Source organism: Antechinus flavipes, chromosome 3, assembly GCF_016432865.1.
Source record: "Antechinus flavipes isolate AdamAnt ecotype Samford, QLD, Australia chromosome 3, AdamAnt_v2, whole genome shotgun sequence".
Taxonomy (NCBI): Eukaryota; Metazoa; Chordata; class Mammalia; order Dasyuromorphia; family Dasyuridae; genus Antechinus; species Antechinus flavipes.
In genome coordinates, this window is record NC_067400.1 from 58,693,099 (window position 1) to 58,717,185 (window position 24,087).

At 36.5% G+C, this 24,087-nt stretch overlaps 1 protein-coding gene across 2 annotated transcripts in view; it reads left to right on the forward strand.

Moving 5' to 3' along the window:
- AP1S3 (adaptor related protein complex 1 subunit sigma 3) overlaps positions 1 to 24,087 on the forward strand; it is a 117,306-nt gene that overhangs the window by 14,007 nt on the left and 79,212 nt on the right. The window contains exon 1 of one of the 2 annotated variants that reach the window (XM_051983455.1): positions 11,378 to 13,490. The exons of the other annotated variant lie outside the window; for it this stretch is intronic. Within the exon in view, the coding sequence (XP_051839415.1) occupies positions 13,488 to 13,490 (3 nt within the window). The 5' untranslated portion in view covers positions 11,378 to 13,487. Of the gene's footprint in view, positions 1 to 11,377; positions 13,491 to 24,087 lie in introns of those variants that run through there. 2 annotated transcript variants of the gene reach the window in all.

The window sequence follows — 24,087 nt, forward strand, 5'->3', positions numbered from 1 at the left end:
AATCTTATTTACTGAAGCTAAGAGACCTAACTGCCAACCAGACTCCAGCCTGAAGGCTTCACCAGCCTGCTGGGTTGGTTTTGCACATTCCTCTAAAACCATTTTTATTTACCTTTACCAGTCTTTCGTTTCCTTTCTCAAAGACAGTGTACAGTTGAAGTGTGGTACACAAACTCTTAATGCTATTAATTCAGTTACCAGTTCAGTTGTTTTTTCAGTCATGTCTAACTCTTCCTGACCCCATTTGGGGTTTTCTTGGAAGTAGTTTGTTATTTCCTTCTCTAGGTCATTTTATAGATGAGGGACAAACAAAGTTAAATATTTGTCCAGTAAGAATCCAGGTACTTACATACAGCTAGTAAGTGTCTGAGGCCAAATTTGAACTCGTGAAGATGAATCATCTTCATTCCAAGCCCAGTGCTTAATTTACTCAGTTACCTAACTGCCCTAATACTATTAATCAGTTTCTATCATATTAGGGCATGAAGGTCTTGGAATCTCACTGTGTCTGAAGCAAGGATAAAAGCCTCCTGACTGAAAAGTTGGTATTTTGTGTGTGGTTTTGCCAAAGGATAAATTTTGCCAGCAACTTGACACTGCACTTACCATGTCTGTAAAACATTATTCTGGAGATTTATTTAATATCCTTTAAATCTTTACAAAGTAAAATTGGTAATATTTGGGAATATCTTTCAATATTCTTCAAGTATTTTAATTAGAAAGGGAATAATAAGTTCATCTAAAGTGATAAGTAGAGAGATGGAGTCAAAATGGTAGAGTGATAGAAAGCCATGTATTTGAGCTCCTGTTCACAAACTTTTCCAGATAGACTTAGAAAATGTATTAGTCCAAATTCTGTTGGAGAAATTCAGAAGAAAGTCAGTGAATTCTTTCTTTGACTCATATCTACATAGGGAGACAGGAAGATCTACCGACACTGGAAACTGAGTCCAGACAAAAACAAGCCGGTATGGAGAACATTCTAGCACTCAAAAAGAGGCTGAACATCAGGAAAAACAAGAAATTCCATTCCCAACTTGGTGCATCCTTATGCCCATGCTTGGATGGATGTCAACAGTTTTATTGCCTGCATTATTTAGTTCTGGGTCATTGATCTAGAGCATTCGGAAGGATACCCTGAATAGTGAATCAAGAAAAGGGGAAGTTCAGAAGCAAGCAGAGGCACTTTAGTTTAGACTCCAGGCGCAGAGCAGGATGACCCAGTCTGAGGAAGAAAAATCAGTTCAAAGGGGAAACTATAATTATGTCAATGCTGAATCAGCAAAACTTCCTAGTGGGCTGATAGGGGTTGAGTCCAGCAGCATTCTCTTATTGCTCTGATTGAAGCCTAAGTCAGGAACTTGTAGAACTCAGATGAGAGGAGTTAGGAATCAGACTTTATTTTGGATCAGGCCATTTAGGGGAACACTGAAATTGTGCAGATCCTCAGCCTGTCCCTAAGATCCTGGTACATAACACAGTGCTTGCTACTCCAAGTAAGTAGCAATAAGACCACTCCACGCCCTAATATCAAATCCAAAATATGAATTTGGAAGAATAAGCAAAATACCCAAATAAACAAAAATCTATGATAAAGAGCTATTATGACAGTAGAAAACTAGAAAGAAGACAGAAACCCTAAAGAAACCTCAGAGAAAAAAACACAGCTGGGATACAAACTTAACTAGAATTTCTCAAGGAGATGAATTAAGCATTTAAAATACTTTTTGTAAATGAAATAAGAGTGCTTGAAGAAAAGAATTTGAAAAAAAAATATTGAGCTATAGAAGAAAGAATTGGAAAGGGAATTTATAGCTTGGCATAAAAATAAGTTAGAATGGAGCAAACAGAAGCCAATAATGTCTTTTGAGACAAGAAGAAATAAGATGAAATCAAAAGGCAGAAAAAACAGTAGAAAAATTGAAGATATCTCATAGCAAAAAAACTTCTCTGGAAAACAGCTCATGGAAAAAAAAATTTAGGAATCACTGGACTTTTTATTTTGGGGGGGAGGCATTTGGGGTTAAATAACTTGCCTGGGCTCATACAGCTATCAAGTGTTAAGTGTTTGAGGCTGGATTTGGACTCCAGGACCAGTTCTCTTTCCAGTGTGCCATCTAATTGCCCCTAATCATTGGCCATTTTAAACACCAAGACCAAAAAAAGAAAAAAAGAACCTAGACCTTCTCTCTCTCTCTCTTTTTTATATATAGCTTTTTATTTACAAGTTATATGCATGGGTAATTTTACAGCATTGACAATTGCCAAACCTTTTGTTCCAATTTTTCCCCTCCTTCCTCCCACCCCCTCCCCCAGATGGCAGGTTGACCAATAGATGTTAAATATGTTAAAGTACAAATTAAATACAAATTAAGTATACATGTCCAAACAGTTATTTTGTCAAGCAATTTTCAAAGAAAACTCCCTAGATCTCTTAGAAATAGAGAGCGAAACAGAAATAGAAAGAATTCACTCACTGATCAGCCTCCTGAAAGAAATCTATAAGGAAAATTCTTTAGATTACCATATTTGAAATTCTGAACTTTCAGGTTAAAGAAAAAAAAAATCCTGCAAACATCCAGAAAGTATTTAAGTATCAAAATATCATAGTCAGGATCACACCTAACTTAATAGATATCATTGTAAAGGCGCAGACAACGTGGAATATGCTATTCCAGAAAACAGAGAATACAGTTCTATGGGATTTATCGTCAATAATAATTTACTCAACAAAACTGAATATGATGCCACAAAGGAAAAAAAATGGACCTTTCATGAAAGAGGACTTCCAGGCATTCCTGATGAAAAGAAAAGAGCAACAGAGAAACTCTGAAGTTAAAACAGTTAACAGAAGCATGAAAACTGCATATCCATCATGTCAAAAGAAGAAGAGAAAGATAAGCATTAAATATCACACTTTTATGGAACAGTGGAGCATGAATTATTTTGTTATCTAATTAGATAGCAAAACACTGTTTTTACTATGAAATTATGTCATATTTTTGCTAAATGAATACAATATACATAAATATTACTCATCACGATATTCTTAACTCACAGGAGAGCGACAGTCAGAAAATTTTTAAAAATATAAAACAGTATCTCATCACAGCAGGATTTCTTGACAAAAATAAAAAACAAAATGAAAATGAGGCTGCAACCAAAATATATTTCTGAGCAGCTCATTTGTTAGCCAAGCAAAGAAACCTGTTTACCAATGGTGAATTAATTAAATCTTATTTGATTGCAGTAGCTGAAGAAATGGGTCCAAAGAAAATAAACTTAATAAGACAGCCTTTAGGCTCAATTAAAATCATATGCTCATGGTCTGATATAATCAGTTGGCACTATTTGTCTTTGAGAAAAGATTTTAAAAGATGACACGTAAACTTTTATTATTTTTACTTATTCATTGTTTTATTTATTTTTATTATTACAAAATCAGATTTGATTTTGATGACAGGAAACCTTAATTTTTCTCTCAGTAATATCTTGTATATCCATCATGTCAAAAGAAGAAGAGAAAGGTAGGCATTAAATGTCACACTTTTATGGAACAGTGGAGCATGAATTATTTTGTTATCCATGTAAACATAGATTTCAACATTCATTTTTGCAAAATTTTGTATTCCATATTTATTCTTCCTTCTTCTCTTACCTCTCCCCTCTTCAAGAAAGCAAAAAGTCTAATATAGGAAACATAACTTTGAATCTCAATAAAATGATGTTACCTCCATTCCTTGAAACAATATTTCTTCTCATTAGTAGACCTGTTACAAAAAATGTATTCTATTATTATCAGTATAGTTTGAATTTCATCAGTTAAAGAATTTGTGGAGGGGAAATCATCAGAGACACAAGATAATCAGGAAGTCATGACAATTCTTATCTCACCTCTATTCTAGTCAAGACCTGCTCCAGGAAAAGGATTATGATGAATCTAAACCAAGTTAGTCTAAACCACAAATGACTAATCTTTCCTAGCTTTTGTTAGGGCTGTGTGTGTGCATCAACTTTTTTCAGAGTAAATTCTTCCTTCATTATAAAATGAGTAGTTTGGGGTGGATGATCCCCAAAATGCTTTGGAGCTCTAATTTATGATCTTCTTTCCCCTTTATACTTTGAGTAAAGTATTGAGCACTGAGTTACTTTAGCGTTTGCTCCTGTTGATTTTTTACTCAAAAGCCCTTAACTACTCCTAATTGTTTTCAGCAATGGTTCTCAAATTTTAGGTCACATGATTCCTGTACATTCTTTAAAGTATTGAAGACTTTTTCTGTCCAAAGAATTCTTGTTCAGCTGGGTTCTAACAATCAAGATGTACCATATTGGAAATTTAGCATCTAATATTTTTTTTTGAAAAGAGTTTGACCTCGTGGAACCCCTGAAAAGATCTTAGGGATCCCCAGGAATTCCCCGATAACACTTAGAAAATGACTAGTTAACAGAATGAAACAGAAATTCCTTCACCCAGAAGTCAGTGTTTCATAATTGCCACATTTCTCTAACAAATTACAGTTAAATCAGATGATTGACCATTCTGTGAACTTATTATATTTTCCCATCTTCATGACTTTATTCAACCAATCATCAAGCTTTAGTAAGGACTTGCTTTAATGAGATGTATGTGTTTAAGGGGAAAAGATGAGTTCTGTTTTGGGTATGTTGAGTTGGAGATGCTTATCCAGTCTGAAATGTCTAATGCCCAGTTAGTGATATAGGACTGTAGGTTAGGAAAAAGATTGGGGCTCAAAGTATGGAACTAGGAATTATCTGTCAACAGTTGAGACTCTAGTGGCATAGTGGGTAGAGCTGGACTTAACTCTATACCTGCTCTGCCTCAGAGAATTGCTTGGAGTTTTGAGAAGTTTGGTTTCTTGCTCCTGAGTCACATAGCTGATATGCTCAGTGATAGACTTGAATTCAGGTCTCCATGACATTCAGGTTGGCTTTATCCATTATAGTCCATCTTATTTTTCAGGATGGGGGAAAAATTACATCTTCATTAACCTATAACTGAAATGCAGCATTTTTTTTTAAATATATTTTTTTAATTGTGAAAAGGGTTATATAGATTTCACAAATTTGACAGAGGGACCATAACCCAAAAAAGATCAAGAGCCCTTCCATTACATCATGATGCCTCTCTCTTTTCAATTGATTATGGATAATATTATGGACAATCCATGTAACATTTTTTAATCCCGCTAGCTAAATAGGCTATGTATGCCTTTAAGTGAGAAATTCAAAATTCTAAATTTTGTGAATTTATTTTTATATTTATGTGTATAAGAACATAATATAACCCTTCTCTCTCCTTCTCTCTCTCTCTCTCTCTCTCTCTCTCTCTCTCTCTCACACACACACACACACACACACACACACACACACACACACAATGAGATTGCAGTTAAACAATAGAGATTTAAAATCTTTGCAGTTCTTCCTGGTTTTCTTTCAAGAGAATCACCTTAGATTTCCTTATTGCTTTCATAATTTATTTTTCTCCTTATGGCCCTTGTCCACTTGATCCCACCATCCCTGCCTTTCCTATGATAGCTCACTCTCTGCTGTGGTGACATTTCCATGAAATGGACTAAGGAATAAAACCAGACTTGGCCAACCAAATAAAAACAAGCTTCACTCTGAGCAAAAACTGGAAATATGTGTGGATGTACTCTCTCTCGTCCATAGGCTCAGGAAACAAAATATGGAACTAAGATAAAGAATATATTTGGCTCCAGAGAACCAGACAAGGTTTTGGGTTTGTGAAAGAAATAATAAGGGATTTAGCTTCTAGACTGTTTCAGTTCTTAAATCCTACTTAGTTCACTAACAGTTTAATGTAGCCATTCCAATTTAGCTAGGCTGTTGGCTTCTTGGACATTTTAGAGTATAATCAGGAAATATTTATGAAACCCTGTATAGAAAAAGGATATATCTTGTATTTTGGGGTTCTTAAAACTCATAGGAACTCTAAATATTATTTTGCAGGTTTTAAAAGTGTATATACTTTTAGTCTGGGATTGACTATAGCATATTTACAAAAGTATTTCCATGCCCTATCACCTCCAACCACATTTCTAGGCTAAGTACTAGTGAGGATAAGGTACCCATTGAACAAAACCATAAAGGAGAAAATTATTTTATTAGGAGTACTTCCTTGCATATGCCCTTCTGTCTTCCACTTCTTGTGACTACTCTGTGATTTCTCCTTCACTATGGAAAGGTGAAAATAGCTAATAAGGTTTAATATATTAAGCATAGAGTTTAATCTTATGGAAGGAACCTAGAAAATGATTTCATTCAACCCCTTCATTTTAGAGAGAAAGAAACTAAGACCAGGAAAAGGTAACTGAGTCCAAAGTCACAGAGGTAGTAAATAATAAACCCAGGATTTGAATTTAGGTCTTCTGACTCTCCCTTCCTTTCCCACTCTAACATGCTATCAAGGTGTAATTGAAATTTCAGGCACTATTCAACAAATTTTAGTAACTGCCCTGCAGAAAGGGAGGATGGATATTGTAATGTTCAGTACCTATGAATTTTCCACTTATGGAAGAGAGTATCTTCCTATATCTCTTTGGGGCTTTGCTTATTCTTTGTACTTTTTCAACATTCACTTTGATTTTTTTTTTTTTTTGGTAGTTCTTGTTCTTTTCTTTTTAGTCATTATGTATATTGTTTCCTGGCTCTTTTTACTTCACTATAGCAGATCATATAGGTCTCTCCATGCTTCTCTGTATTCATTATATTTGTTGTTTCTTGTAGCATAATATTTCATTATATTCATGTACCACAGTTTACTTGGCCATCTTCCAGTCAATGGACATCTAGTCTCCTCCTCAGTCCCCCAGTTCTTTGTTATTACACATTATAATAAATAAATATCATGAATATAAGGATACTATACATATTTTGGTTATATGAGGACTTTCTTCTTATCAATGACCTCTTAGGGTATAAGCCTAGTAGTGGAATCTCTAGGTCAAAGGGCATTTTAATCACTAACAAATTTCCTCATTTCTTTTTAGGGCACTGACTAGGAGAGACTCCTAGTGAGTCTCTTATTGACTTCATATTAAATTAGTTGCCAGTTCTTGGTGATTGTACTTCTTCAACATCTCTCATCTTACTCCTTCTTTCTACTTATAGTAAGTCAGGACTTCTTTTTATATAAACTATTATATAATCAACTAACTGGTTATTCAAACTGATTTCTCTATGGGCAAGTCATGGCTCTTAAACCTAACTGTGAATTCTTCCTATATTGGGAGTCTTTTGCAGAAGTACAGACAGAGGATACGGACCCAAGATAAGCTGAGTGTGAGAGTGGATTTTACAATTTCAGAGAGAATAGTCTGAGAAAGAGAAGCTCCTCCAGACCTTTTGCAGTATCATGTCAGAAAAAATTCTGGGTGTTGTAATATTGGTTCAAAATTATTCACATTCAAAAATGTCTGATTTTCACAGCTGAAGCTGTTGACCATTGTGCTTTTTAAGATGTACAAAAAGTAGATGAATGTTAAACTTTCCTTTATTTTTCCCACCTTTAGAAAGCAAAGAATTACTTCCCAATATTCTCCGTATTGTTAAGTGGTTTCATCTTTTTGACATTTTTCATATAAAACCACACACTGTCATTTATACTTTTGTGATTCACATCTACGTTTTTAATTGCTCACAGAGGGAGTTCAATGGAAGGAACTAGTGAATGGCTGCTAGTACACAACTTTAAATAAGATAGATGTTTGAAACTCAGGCTAAAATATCTAGGGTTTTAGCTTAGTGTGGAGCCTTTCAATTGCAAAGTGAAAGAATTTGATTTTAGCCTCATAACTCTGGATATATTTCTCCTTAGCTGAATTTACTGGATCAAGTCTTATGTCCCTTAAGTTGGTAGACAGCACAGTCCGATAAGAAGTGTGCTGGAGAACCAATCTGTATATACTCCTGTCTATATTCCCTCCATGTAATTCTTGTGAAGGGTGTTGACAGAACTGTAGCTCTTCACAGCTGGAGGGCAGAGGTGTGGTCTGGAGAAAATTCAATCTGTCCACATTCTTAAAGTAGGGGGCCAGAACAGTAAGTGCCTCCTTATGCTTTCCACTTATGTATCCAAATCTTGCCAGATAATGCCATCTACCTACTGATAACAGTCTCTTCCCTCTCTAATCCAACCTCCACATAGCTGCCATAATCTCTCTAAAATCATTTTTCTAGTATGTAAAATCTCCCATAATTTGGCTTTAACCCCAATTTTTTCTGACTTAATTCACATGCTTTCTTTTCACACACTCTTTCCAAATCAGCCTTTGTATGTTGACACAAGATATCCCTCATGTCTGAAAAATAAACCCATTTCACATCTGCAGAATTCTTATTTTCTTTCAAGGTTCTGGAGCCACCTTGTCCAGGAAGTCTTTCCAGAGCCTCCCTATTTTAGTTCTCACTCCTCTCATCAATTAGCTCCAAATTAACATTTTTAATTTTTTTGTACATGTTATAGCCCCAAGCAAAAGGCAAGTTTTTCTGAGGGCAAAAATGGTTTTATATTAGTCTTTGTAACTTTGTAGTCTCAGTCTTTTATACATAGTATCTCTCTACTTCATATGTGTTTGTTGAACTGAACTTGAATAGATGACACTGAATTAAGGTTTAAGGGTAAGAGGAGAAATAATATGTAATTTCAGTTGCAGAAATACCAATTTTCAACCCTGTTCATATCTGGAAATGTCAGTGAGTAAACATTGAATCATATTGTCCAGCACTAGCTAATGGCAACCCGTTTGTAACAGACTTTTTCCTACTTTTGAAACTGAATTGAGACACAGGGACAAAGAAAGAAAAAATCTTATCATTGGATAGATTCCTTATTTATTTAACACAGCCAGTAAATCCGTGGAGTAGGAGCTGGAATTAATTTTATTTTCTGTAAGAAATATTACATAAACACAGTAACAGTAATATTACTGTTCTTCAGACTTGCAGATCTGTGCCCTAGGTCAACATTACATGTGGGGAAAATGTCTGCAACTTAGGAAAATATTTTGAAGTAAAGAGACTTTTAAGACTTCTTCCTCACTCCATTTCAGTGGGAATGTAAGCCCTTCTTTCCTTTAAAACTCAATTTGAGTTTCTTCAAGAAGCCTTTCCTGGTCCCTCAAACTGCTACGTGGCTTGAGTTTAGTAAAGGAATGTTTTCCCCAAACTACATTTAATTTAGTTTATGCATGTGTATCCATACACACACATATACATGTTCTGTATCTACTTATATGTTGCGTGTTGGACCCAAGTTCCTTGAGGTCAGGGACTATTTTTGCTTTTATATTTGCATCTACAGTCCTTAGTATGGTGCCTGGTCTCATAATAGGCACTTAACAAATGCTAGTGTTAGGTCGATACAACAATCCTCACATAATTCCTTGTAAATTTAGGAGAAAATGAGAAACCAAAATGATCCAAGGAATTGCAGACTCTTATGTGTGTCCTCCACCAAAGTCCTACTCTGATGCCTCAGAGTTGGAGGGAGCTAAAATTCTTTCGTTCTCAGCTTTGACCCTGTCTCTACCAAGCCTCAGCCCTCGGCAAATCACTTAACCCTGTTTGCCTCAATTTCTTAATCTATAAAATGAGCCGAAGGATTACCAGAAGGAAATGGTAAACCGCTCTAGTATCTTTGCCAAGAAAACACAGACAGGTCACGAAAAGTCAGACATAATGAAAAACAGCTGAATGACTTTGGACTATATGTTTGCTGTCTGAATTCCTGCCCAAATGCAGAGAAAGAGATTTAGTACTAGATCATTCTCAGGATGATGAAATTTTCATCATAGCAATCTTTGAAGGGATTTTATTGAGTTAAGGGGTCTAAAGCTGAGGATCAAATAAGATAACGTTTTTTAATAAAGCTTTTTATTTTCAAAACATATCCACAGATAATTTGACAATATTGACCTTTGCATAGCCTTGTATTTCAGATTTTCTCCTTCCCTCTCTCCCCTCTCCTAGATGGCAATCAATCCAGTATATCTTAAACATGTTAAAATATATGTTAAATCCAATATGTATAAACATATTTATACAATTCTCTTGCTGCACAAGAAAAATCATATCAAAAAAAGAAAGTAAATGAGTAAGAAAAAAAATGCAAGTGAATAACAGCAAAAAGAGTGAGAATGTTATGTTGTGATCCACATTCAGTTCCCACAGTTCTCTCTCTGGGTGTAGATGGCTCTCTATATTGCAAGATCACTGGAACTGGCATCCACCATAAGATAACATTTTTAAAGTGCTTAGTACATAGTAGGTGATTAATTAATGCTGTTCCTTTCCTCATCTTCCCTGGAATATTAGGGGATTTTGTTAGATCATAGAAGGAGATTCCATTCAGATAAATTTAATCTTGAAGTACTGAAATATATTTGTTAAAACTTCTGGCCAGCAGTTGGATTAAACTATATGGAAATTTAGCAACAACAGTAATTATTCCTTAATTTTAAAAATCAGTATTATTGGAGGGAGTGTCCCTTTGAGAACTTAGTTACCAAAATTAGATTATGCCTATATTCTCTCGATTACAGACCTAGGGATCTGTGAATTTTTTAAAACAATAACTTAGAAACTATATTTCAAAATAATTGGTTTCCTTTGTAATCCTATGTATTTTATTTTATACATTTGCAAACCTTATTCTGAAAGGGGCTATATAGCCTTCACCAAAGGATCCTCACTAAAAAAGGTTAGCATGTTCTGAGCTATTAAAAGTATCCAAGGGAAACAAAATAAATGTGGGCACAATGGATCACTTTAAGCCTCCAGTTTTAGTTAAGTCTTGGCTATCTTTAAATATACAAATTGAGATCTGTTGATCAATTCATGCAGCCAGACACATCAAACACCCCCACATTTTTTGATTATTCAGAGATAAATCTTTTCCTTTTATCAGCTTCTCTCTGCAATATGTGACAGTTTTATTCTCTTTAGCAGGTCTCAGCAAGAGCTGAGAGAGCTCAGTGTCAAGGCTGTCAACTAAATGGCACTGAGGCCTGGCATTATCTCTATTTTTTGTATATGTGTGTGTGTTTGTGTGTGTGTGTGTGTTTCTTTTTACCTGTTGGAAACACAGATTATGCATTTTCCCTGTTACCCTTAAGTAAGTGAGGATTTCAGAAAAGTTTCTGAAGCCACTTTCATGACCTGTTTTAATTTGTGAAAGACCCTTGCAAATGTTAATTAATTATATTTTAAAAGAATAAAAGTAATGAAACATTTGTATATTTATATAGCAAAGTGTTTTTGGAAGAGCCTTCCTGTTTATTACTTTACTAGCTCTGAAGAGCCTTATAGCAACTGTGTGGGAGGCAGAAATGGTATTATTATCCTTAAGTAAGTCACCTGCCCATGCTTACACAATAGATAAACCGAAAATACAAGGGAGGCACCTTCATGGACCTTAATTTCAAGTTCTGCAAAGTGAGTGGATTAGACTAGATTCAGGAATTCTTTACCTAGGGTCCGTTGACCCCCAAAGCGTTTATAAACTTAGATAGGAAAAATTACATATTTATTTTCACTAACCTTTTAACTGAAATTTAGCATTTCCTTACATTATTTAAAAAAATGATTCATAGAAGGTTTCACTAGGCTGTGAAAGGGGTTAACACAAAAAAGTTAAGAATCCCTAAGAACATTACTATTTAGACCGATGAGACACTGAGACTTTCTAGTTGTGCTGCCCTGAATAAGACACAACTTTTTTCTGACTTAGTTTCCTTAGTTGTCAAGTATGGATAATATTCATAGCAGCACCCAACTCCCACTGTTGTGGGAATAAAATGAGATGATAAAAGTGTCCCAAAAGTCTTTGTGAAGTTTTAAATTTTATTAGCTCACCCTTCACTTTTGTAAATTGCTCTGCAAACCTTAAAGTAGCATATGCTAGCCCCAGTCCACTTTATTCCCAGCTCTGTGTGGGTGCCAAATTTGAAGTCACAGATACTGGGTTCCAATCTTATCACTTCTGTGACTTTAGGCAGGTCACTTAGCGTCTGCATTTTGGATGGTTCCTTTGTCCTATGACTTTAGTCTTTCATAATTCTTCCTCATCACTTCTCTACACCCAGGGACATCCTTCCATTCAGCTTTTTTCGGATTTTCAAACTCAGGCTGGCTTCAAGGTACTCACTGGGGAAATGAGGACAGGCAGGAATGTTTGGGGAAACCACCACATTTAATCTGGGCTGATAATCTATTTTTAAAATGAGCCGTAGAGCAAAATGACTTACAAATGTAAACAGTCATTCCATGTAATATCCTTGTTGTGAGTAGGCTGCAGTGTATTTGCGATGGCCTCATCTAACAAGTAGCATAACAGAAATCCTAGATGACATCTACTTTATTGCCTGGAGAAGGTGAGCCGGTCACGTGAGAGCTGGGGAATAACAAGATGGTGTTTTGCTAATCCCAGAAATATTCAAGGAGAGCTCTCTAGGACCCTCCTAAAGTCACTTCCATACCACCTTGGTGCAAAGCTTCGAATCATTCCCCACTCCAGTCTATCCCACGCTCAGCTGTCTAAGTGAATTTTATAAAGTATGATCTGACCAAGTTACCTTAATTTCAGTAAATTCCTGTGGTCCCTATTTAAATTGAAAACACTGTTTGACCTTTGAAGCCCTGCGCATCTAGGCTTCTTCCGACCTTCCCAGCCTCCTAAAGCTTTATTCCCCCTCACTTCCCCCCCTCTACCCCCCACCATCTTTGATCCAGACACAAAGACCTTATTTGCTTTCTCTAATACACACTCCATCCCATTCCCTCGCCTTTTCACTGGATTACACCTCCCACCCACACCCCCGCAAGCGGTCCCAGCGCTTTTCCTCCTCCTGGCTTCCCAGTCCTCCCACTGACCTACTTCTAGAGGTCTTTCCCCGTCTCCCCCGTCTTTTGGTCTTTCTTTTTGAAACTCCAGTGCACAGCACAGGGCCCGACACATAGTAAATGCTGGTTGATTGCTTCCCAGATGCAGGAGATCCCCCTTCGACCTCTCGGCCTTGGTACCCAGGAGGCCAAGAGCGTTCTCTCCTTACTCCACCCACCTGTTAGATTCCGCCCCAATCTGCAGTCCCAAGGGCTGGGCCGGCAGGTGCACCCCCCGCCTTCCCCCACTTCCAGCTTCGGATAGCCCAGGAACCTGAGTAGGGGGAACCTGCAGGGGCTGGGGCGTGGAGGTGGGGATGTTAGAGTGGGAGGAGGAGGAGAAAAAGGAGGCGGAGGAAGGGAAGAGGTAGCGCGGGGAGGAGTTTGCTAACTTTCAGTTTAAGGGCATTGTGGGAAACAACTATGGTCTGAGACGGCTTCACCTGTCACCTCGGCAGCTTGCTGCTCCTGGAGGGGCGGCGGCCGTCGGCGCGTCCGGCTTCTGGTCCGTCCTGTCCGGCAGCCCCGCAGGGAGGTGGGCGGCAGCTTTGGCCCCTGCCAACATGGTAAGGGACCGGGAGGCTCTGCCCGAGGGAAGGGGTGCGAGGAACGGAGCGGAGCGCGGCGGGAAGTGCCGCCTCCCTCCCCAGGCACCTGCTGCCTGCAGCCGGGGGACAGCGAGCGCAGCGCGGGGGGCGCGTCCAGGCGAGCGCGAGCGTCGGGCCCCTGCTCCGCGCACCTGCCGGGGGACTACCGGGCGGGGAGGCAGCTTGCGCTCCTGGGGTCCCTGGGGACTGGCGGGCGGGCGCGTGCGTTTCCCCCGGGCGGCCTCCCAGGGAGACCAGCCCCAGAAGGGAGTTTGGGAGCAGGGCCTGGCTACAAAAGTTGTGGGTTCCTCCGGAAGGGGGCTGAAAGTGGTGAGAAGGAGCCCAGAGGGTAAAGCAAAGAACACTACGCTTGGCGGCTACCGGTTCAAATTCTCCCTGACCCTTCCTACTTTGGTGACATTGCTAGTTATCAACTTCCTTGGACGGAGTTTCTCTATTTGTAATTTCAAAGTTGGACCGCATGGGTTCTGAGATTCCTTCCAGCTCTAGTTCTAGAATCTTACCCTGTGGAGAAAGGAAATTTGAGTGGGATGTCTGCCTAGCAACAGACTCACTTTCTCCATCTCTCCGTAAGCTTCCTGAAGAAGTAGTGAAGGTAGCGTGCCAAAGGAAGCCTGTTGAATTAAAATAGAAGTTGGGTAGGGGTGAATCTTGCTGGTAGAGGATATGGAAAGAATGTAAAGGCTCCCGGATTTTGCCAAAGAGACAACTGATTATAGATAAGGAAGATTTATCTGCCCCAAAGAAAATCACTTACTAGCTCAAGGCTTCATTATTTCTGGGCTCTATTCTGCTTTAGTAGCACAAACTTTGGGGTTTGAATTTGCTTTACCCCTGAGCCTTAGAATGTACATAATGAAGACTTTCCCCGTCTCCTGCTTAAATTTTCTTTGGAATTTGTGGTGAGGCGTTCTTTCCCTTTAGAGCTCGACTTTGAATTTTTGTTTATGTAAAGATGAACTTAATGCTGATTAGAAAAATAGATCAGCACCACTGAAGATCACCTGTCTTATTTGGTGTCCGTCTGAAATTGAAGATTAAAAGAGGATACTGAGTTCTAATTTGGCCTCTAAACACTCTCCACAGCTTTGTGACCCCAGGCAAGGCACTTTATCCCTGCCCTGTAAATATTAGGTGGTTCTGGAGATAAGTACTGTTCCGAAGTCTGGAAGTCCCGAGCTGAAATCCGGCCTATGATACTTACTAGCTCTGTGAGCCTGAGAACTCATTTAACCATTGTCTCAATCCACTGGAAAAAAGAAATGGCAAACCCTTCCACTATCTTTGCTAAGAAAACCCCATGCCCAATATTCCATGTTGTGGCCCACAAAGATTTGGATCCTCCTAAACAATAAAAGAAATAGGCCAAAAGTTGCCCAAGAAAGCCATCTGTTGCTAAAAAGGTCCTTCAATCCTAGGGAAATTATCCTAGTGGGCTGATGCCCTTTTATTCTCCTCTTTTTCCTGATTGTCTATTCCTGACTCAAAATTTTCAATTCCATCCCATTCCTTTTCTCTCTCATTTGGAGCATGTCAAACTGTTCTTTACATAGTTTCACATTTTTAAACAAAAGTTTGATCATTTGACTTCATGAACTCAGATTTCTAATGACTTGAATAGCTTGCAAACCTTAGTTATGTATATCTGGGTTCTGTAGATTGCAGCAAATTTGAAGCAAGCTTGAGCATTTCTGTAATTTTCAATGATAGGTTTTATTTGGACAGTCCCCCTAGTTTTGGGTTTTCCTGTCAAGTGCTTCAAGCCTTCCTGTAGATTTGCTTTTGATAGGTTGTTGAGGTGAAAACAAATCTTAGGGGTCATCTAATTCCTCATTTTACAGATGGGGAAACTGAAGCTTATGGAGATAAAGGTAATAAGTAGCAGAGCAGAAATTTGCACACAAACCTTCTGAATCCAAATATCTGACTCTCTTCACTACCACACTTTTCCCTAAGGAAACCCACAAGCTTTGGAAGCTAAGGTTTGACAGGTTTGGGCAATATTTTGTTGTTGCTCAGATGGTGTTCAACTCTTTTTGACTGCATTTGGGGTTTTCTTGGCAAAGATACTGGAATAGTTTGCCATTTCATTCTCCAGTTTATTTTACAGATGAGGAATTGAGGCAAATAGGTATAAGTGACTTGCCCAGGATTATCCTGCCATTAAATGTTCAAAGGCCAGAGTTGAACTTAAAAAAAAAAAAAAAAAAAAAAAAAAAAAAAAAAAAAAAAAAGATGAGTCTTCTAACTCCAGGCCTGATACTCTACACTGTGCCCTTAACACTTTTTAGCTGAGTGTATATTCAGTAAGTGCTTCTGAAAAATTTGAGGGAAAAATTAATTTAAAAAAAAATCATTGTATATAAACACAGAGAAATCAACTGGGAGTCCTTTTTAAAGTGAATACTTAAATCCTTTGGGTTTGGAAATTTAGTTTTCATATTGTATATGATTTATGGAAAGTAAGGTACCTGTGTGCTAAAAAGGAGAGGAAATTGTTTCTTTTAAGGCATTTAAAGTTTGAATCTAATGAAATATAAACCCTCATATTTAAACATGAGCACATTTATTTATAAGAGTCTTCCTGCACTGCTCTCTGGGTAATTTGTGGCTGTATTTCCCACCTTGATAATAATTCAGTTTTATTTCAAATATGTTTCTGAGGTAGGAAAATTACCACCTTCCATGAAAATGCAGTTATAGTTACCAGGAGAAAGCAGGACTCTCAGTCTGTTGATATTCTCTCTCTTCAATTTATTTTCAAAATCTTAACCATAATCTACATTACCAAAATGTTCAAGGTAGTTATTTTTACTTTTTTAGGGAAATGTGAAGTTTGATTGTAGTATATGGAATACTGAAGTGTTATTCTTCAAATGATTTTTTCATGTACAGATAACCTTGAATTATTCTGTCTGGCTGCCTTTTGAGTGTACCTGGAATGCTAATATATAGTAGTACCTATGTGGGACCATTTCTCTGAAATTTTCTTTAATGTTTATCAGCAAATATTTTCTGGCTTTCATTCATGGGATCCTGGAAGGTTAGTGGTCTAGTACTCTGTGATTTTATCCTCAGTCCAAATTTGGAGATCATGGTTTAAATTCAAGGTCAAGGCAGTATTAATCTAGTAAGTAGTTCCTTCTTTCTCTGATGTCAGGCAGGTACTGGCTGTTTGCCAGTAAACTCAGTGTGATACTGAAGCTGGGAGGCAGGGAAGGGAGCTGACCTCTGCTCTTGGTAGTATTCTACTGCCACTGACTTATGACAAGAGGGGAAGTCTGGTCTTTGGCATTCCTTTCCCACTAGTCTAAAAACATCAACACAGGAATGATTTGTGTACACCCTTCATTTTGATGTTATCAGATTACTATGTTCATTTCCATGTACAGAGCTGTGCAATGTTAACAATTTGTAATTTGTATGTGGTGTCTTAGTAACAGCTGGGCGCATTCTTGAGGGAATTCCTAGGAAATGTTCTAAAAATTGAATATTTGCCCAATTGTATTTGTGATGATCATTTTTGACTGACCACATAGAATGTTTTATTGAGAAATAAGTGGGAAAAAATGAACCTGATTACCTGTACCTTCCCATCAACAAATAAGAGAAATTCTTAGAATGTTACCAAGGACAGTATCTTTTGACATATTCCCATGTGCCAGTGTTTAAATTAAAAAAAAAAAGTGTTCCTACTATAGCAACAGGTTATCCCCAGAGACTCCCTAAACTTCCTTATAGGTTACATTTTCTCTTGGGCTAGGGTGTGTCTGGAAGGTTATGTGTGATATTCCTTTTGATGTTTTATTTCAAACCTCCTCTAGGATTTGTCTTTATGTCATAGTTATTCTTACTTTTCTAACCCCCTACCCATCTTCCATTAGGGGGAAGTAAAACAATTGAACAAAAATCATCCGATGTAGAATGTTGAAAGATTCTACATTGGATGATTTTTTAAATATAATGTATTATTACAATATAATTGTTATGCCGTGTATACATATCTATGTGAAATATTCTGTAATCTATCTACTTCTCTATCATGAGGGAGAAAGTGTAATTCTTTCTTTTTCAGGTTTTTGGTTTTTCCATTACTCTGAATTAACTTCTTTTTGGTGATATATTTCATTATTGTCAACCTGTTTATTGTTCTCTTGGTTCTGTTTCCTTAACTCTGTATTAGTTTATTGGATTTGCCTTATATTTTTCTAAATCCTTTACATTCATCATTAGTGCACAGTAGAAATATGTTTTTAAATTAGTTTTTTTTTTAGTGCTTCTTTAGTCAGTGGATACTCATGCTAGCTTTTGCCTATCAGAAAATGTTGCTTTGAATATTTTGGTGTATATATTAGATCTTTATTTCTGTCTTTGGTCTCATTGGGGTATGTATGGCCTGCTGTGTGATTATTGGGTCAAAAGATATGAATGATTTAGTTACTTTTATTGCAAAATAGAAAGTTGAAATTCAGATTGGTTTGCTGCTGCATCCACAAACTGTAAGTCTGTGCTTATCTTCCCATCGTCTTTTCAACAATGTCCATTTTCCTCTTTATTTTAATTTACAATGTTCTTTGTTTTTATGACTTGGAACTTTTTTTTCTTGATCTTTTATAATTGCAATTCATCCTTTGCATTTCTTTTTACCATTTATCTATTGAAGGCTGGCACTTGATGTTGTGCATTTGAATCAATTTCCTATGTATTTTAGATCAGTAGTTTTTAAGATATGGCCCAGGGACCCATGAGAGCCCTCAAGACCTTTTCATAGGGTCCACAAAGTCAAGTCAAAACTATTTTCATAATAAATAATGCTAAGATTCTTTGCCTATTAAAATACTCTTTTCCAATTCCTTGGATATGTGGATAGAATCAGGAAGATCTGAGTTCAAATTCAGCCTCAGATACTATTTGTTTCAGTTTCCTTATCTGTAAAAATGATTTGGAGAATGACAAACTACTCCAGCTTCTTTGCCCAAGAAAACCCCAAATGAGCTCATGAAGAATTGGGCACTACTGAAACAATTGAACAGCAACAATCTCTGTGAGGTCAGTTTTAAACCAAAATAACATTACAATAGATGAAATGCAAAAGTAGACATGAGAATCCATTTGTCTTCCATTAAGCTAGATATTTGTGGGATATGTAAAATTGTACCTCTGTTCTCATTAATTTTTTTGTTTTGGAATAATATAGTTATTTTTTAAAATAAAAAATAAAAAATTAGTTTATAATGAGTTTATTAATTTAAATAAATATTTAAAAAATTATTAGCTGTATTTCTTTTTTCTTTTTTTCTTTTCCTTTGTTTTCTTTTTTTGCTGAGGCAATTGGAGTTAAGTCACTTGTATAAAGTCACACAGCTAGGAAGTGTCAAGTGTCTGAGGCCAGATTTGAAATCAGGTATTCATGACTTCAAGGCTGGTGCTCTATCCACTGAACCCCCAGCTGCCCCTGTATTTCTAATATTATAAATAATGACAGACATCACCAAAAGAAAGAAAAGCTCCTTGAAGGGTCTCAACAAATTTTAGGAGAACAAAGGGATCCTGAGGCCAAAAATTTCCAAACCACTGTTTTAGATGTGAAACTTTTCAGTGATGTTAGTACTTTCCCTACTCTTTGGTTTTGCAGTAAAATCTCCTTTCATTTAGTTTATTCATGCAAAATCTTTTAGTTTATATATTCTAATTGTTTTATTCTTCTATTATCTATCCCCTATTAGATTTTTTCCCCTTAGCAATAATTGTAAAAGTTTTTGACATAATTTTCCATGATCCCTCATGGTTGACAGTATCAAAGGCTTTGGTCAGATCTACAAATGTGAACAAATCTCTGTTCTTCTGGCATTTCTCCCAGAGTTGTAGGGCAGCAAGCATTATATCGGTTTCACCCTTTCAGAAGCCATACTGGCTCTCAGGTAGATGAACATCTTCCAGGTGAAGGGTCAACCTATTAAGGAGGACTCTGGCCAGAATCTTGCCAAAAATGATTGAGAGAGACCCCACTGTGATTGTCACAGGACAATCTATTTCCTTTACCTTTATAGAGATCACAGTGGAGATATTCTTGAACTCCAGGGGGATAACCTCCTCTTACAATATAACCCAGGAAATTTCAGTCAGCTTTTGTATGAGCACTTCCCTCCCCCACTTTCCCTTGTAAATCTCAGCTGGAATAGAGTCAGTACCAGGTGCTTTGCTGCATGAAAAGGAGCCTAATGGCATTCTTTAGTTGGAACTTTAGCTATCAAGGGTTTGACTTTAACCTGATGTAAATGGTCAGTGGCTTCAGCATTCATTGATGTTGGGTCTGTTGCCTTGAAAATGAGGTTGACGTACCTATCTGGGGGTTTGGGAGGATCCAAAGGAAAACATGGGAGAGAAGAGATTAACTTCCAGACTGAAGGTCTACAAAGCTGTTGTGCTGACCTTGTTGTATCCCTGTGAAACCTGGACAGTCTAACAGTGCCGTGCTAGGAAACGGAATCACTTCTGTTTGAATTGTCTTAGGAAGATTTTGAAGATCACTTGGCAGGATAAGGGACTGGATACTGAGTTCCTTTCTAAAACTAAAGCATTGCCAAGCATTCAAACTCTATTGCAGAGAGCACAACTCTGATGGGCTGGTCACACTGAATGTTTGAATGCCAAATGTACAGTTGTCAAAAAGTCTATTTTATGGAGAATCCACACAGAGCAAACACAAGGTGGCCAGAAAAAGTGATACAAGGATACTCTTAGGTCTTTCCTATGAATTTTGAATTGATTGTGTGACATGAGAGACACTGGCACAGGACTACTCAGCATGATGTGCTCTCATCGGAGAAGGAACTGAGCTCTGAGCAAAGCAGAATTAAAATAGCTTATCAATTTGTGAGCTGTGCACATTTAAAGAATCCACCCTAAGTGTTCATATCACCTACTTGTGCCCAACCTATAGTAGAGCATTCAAGCTCCTATAGGTCTGATCAGCCACAGCCTGACACACTCTAATTCAACTCTAACATAATGATGTCATTTTAGTCCTCTGAAGTTATGAAAGTTACCTTAAATTTTCTTTTTCTAATTAAAAAAAAAAGTCTTGGCCTTTTACTCTTCAGGTTCAATGACTTTCTGTTGCCTTGAATATGAAATTTGCATTCTTCACCTTAATATTTATTTTTTAATAAAGCTTTTTATTTTCAAAACATATGCATGGATAATTTGATAACATTTACCCTTGCATAGCCTTGTGTTTCAGATTTTCTTCTCCTTCCCCCACCTCCTCCCCTAGATGGCAAGCAATCCAGTATATGTTAAACATGTTAAAATATATGTTAAATCCAATATATAGAAACATATACAATTCTCTTGCTGCACGAAAAAAATCAGATCAAAAAAAGAAAGTAAATGAGTAAGAAAAAAAATGCAAGTGAACAACAGCAAAAAGAATGAGAATGGTATATTGTGATCCACATTCATTTTTTTTTGCCATACTAATTTCCAATTTTTCCAGCAATTTTTGTCAAATAATGCGTTCTTATCCCAAAAATTGGAGTCTTTGGGTTTGTCAAACACTATTTTATTAAAGTTATTGGCTGTTTTGTCCTTTGAACCTAACCTATTCCATTGATCAACTAGTCTATTTTTTAGCCAATACCAGATGGTTTTAGTAACTGCTGCTTTGTAATATTATATTATAATATAATATTTTGTTAGATCTGGTACAGCTAGGCTACCTTCATTTGATTTTTTTTTTTTTTCATTAATTCCCTTGAAATTCTTGACCTTTTGTTTTTCCATAAGAACTTTGTTGTTATTTTTTCTAGGTCATCAAAGTAGTTTTTTGGGAGTCTGATTGGTATAGCGCTAAATAAATAGATTAGTTTAGGTAGTATTGTCATCTTTATTATATTTGCTTGCCCAATCCAAGAGCATTTAATATTTTTCCAGTTGGTTAGATGAGACTTAATTTGTGTGGAAAGTGGTTTGTAGTTTTGCTCATAAAGTTTCTGATTTTCCCTTGGCAGATAGATTCCTAAATATTTTATACAATCAGTAATTACTTTAAATGGAATTTCTTTTTGTAACTCTAACTGTTGGGTTTTGTTAGTGATATATAAAAATGCTGATGACTTATGTGGGTTTATTTTGTATCCTGCAACTTTGCTGAAGGTGTGGATTGTTTCTAATAACTTTTTAGTAGAGTCTCTGGGGTTCTCTAAGTATACCATCATATCATCAGTTAAGAGTGATAATTTGGTTTCCTCATTGCCTATTTTTATTCCTTTAATCTCTTTCTCAACTCTTATTGCCAAAGCTAGCATTTCTAATACAATACTAAAAAGTAACGATGATAGTGGGCAAGCTTGTTTCAATCCTGATCTTATTGGGAATGGTTGCAATTTGTCCCCATTACATATGATGCTTACTGCTGGTTTTAAATAGATGCTCCTGATTATTTTAAGGAAAAGTCCCTTTATTCCTATACTCTCAAAAGGTTTTAATAGGAATGGATGTTGGATTTTATCAAATGCTTTTTCTGCATCTATTGAGATGATCATATGGTTTTTGCTAATTTGATTATTAATATGGCCAATTATACTGATAGTTTTCCTAATATTGAACCAGCCCTGCATTCCTGGTATAAATTCTACTTGATCGTGGTGTATTATCCTGGGGATAATTTTCTGTAGTCTTTTTGCTAATATCTTATTTAAGATTTTAGCATCAATATTCATTAGGGAGATTGGTCTATAATTTTCTTTCTCTGTTTTCAGCCTACCTGGTTTAGGTATCAGTACCATGTCTGTGTCATAAAAGGAATTTGGTAGGACTCCTTCATTCCCTATTTTTTCAAATAGTTTATAAAGCATTGGGGCTAATTGTTCTTTGAATGTTTAGTAGAATTCACATGTAAATCCATCTGGTCCCGGGGATTTATTTTAGGGAGTTGATTAATAGCTTGTTCTATTTCTTTTTCTGAAATGGGACTATTTAAGCAATTTACTTCCTCCTCTGATAGTCTGGGAAGCCTATATTTTTGGAGATAGTCATTCATTTCGCTTAGGTTATCAAATTTATTGGCATAAAGTTGGGCAAAGTAACCCCTTATTATTTCTTTAATTTCCTCTTCATCAGTGGAAAGTTCTCCCTTTTCATTTTTAAGACTACTAATTTGATTTCCCTCTCTCCTTTTTCTAATCAGATTTACCAAAGGTTTATCAATTTTATTGGTTTTTTCACAAAACCAACTCTTAGTTTTATTTATTAGTTCAATAGTTTTTTTACTTTCTATATTATTAATTTCTCCTTTTAATTTTAGAATTTCAAGTTTAGTAATTGATTGGGGGTTTTTAATTTGGTCTTTTTCTAGCTTTTTAAGTTGCAGGCCCAATTCATTAATTTTCTCTTTTTCCATTTTATTCAAGTAAGCCTCTAAGGATATAAAATTTCCCCTTATTACTGCTTTGGCTGCATCCCATAAATTTTGATATGATGATCATTGTTGTCATTATCTTGAGTGAAATTATTAATTGTGTCTATAATTTGCTGTTTCACCCAATCATTCTTTAAGATGAGATTATTTAGTTTCCAATTACTTTTTGGTCTATTTACCCCTAACTTTTTGTTGAATGTAGTTTTAATTGCATCGTGATCTGACAAGAAAGCATTTACTATTTCTGCCTTCTTGCATTTAATTTTGAGGTCTTTATGTCCTAATATATGGTCAATTTTTGTAGGTTCCATGAACTGCTGAGAAGAAAGTATATTCCTTTTTGTCACCATTAAGTTTTCTCCAGAGATCTATTATACCTAATTTTTCTAATATTCTATTTACCTCTTTAATTTCTTTTCTTATTTGTTTTGTGATTTGATTTATCTAAATCTGAGAGTGCAAGATTGAGATCTCCCACTATTATAGTTTTGCTGTCTATTTCTTCTCGCAACTCTCTTAACTTCTTCTTCTTCTTCTTTTTTTTTTTTTAAATAACTTTTTATTGATAGAACCCATGTCAGGGTAATTTTTTACAGCATTATTCCTTGTACTCACTTCTGTTCCGATTTTTCCCCTCCCTCCCTCCACCCCTTCCCCCGGATGGCAAGAGTCCTTTACATGTTGAATAGGTTACAGTATATCCTAGACACAATATATGTGTGTGGAACCGAACATTTTTCTTGTTGCACAGGGAGAATTGGATTCAGAAGGTAGAAATAACCCGGGAAGAAAAACAAAAATGCAAGCAGTTTATATTCATTTCCCAGTGTTCTTTCTTTGGGTGTAGCTGCTTCTGTCCATCCTTGATCAATTGAAACTGAATTAGCTCTCTTTAACAAAGAGATCCACTTCCATCAGAATACATCCTCAAACAGAATCGTTGTTGAGGTATATAATGATCTCCTGGTTCTGCTCATTTCACTTAGCATCAGTTCATGTAAGTCTCGCCAGTCCTCTCTGTATTCATCCTGCTGGTCATTCCTTACAGAACAATAATATTCCATAACATTCATATACCACAATTTACTCAACCATTCTCCAATTGATGGGCATCCTTTCATTTTCCAGCTTCTA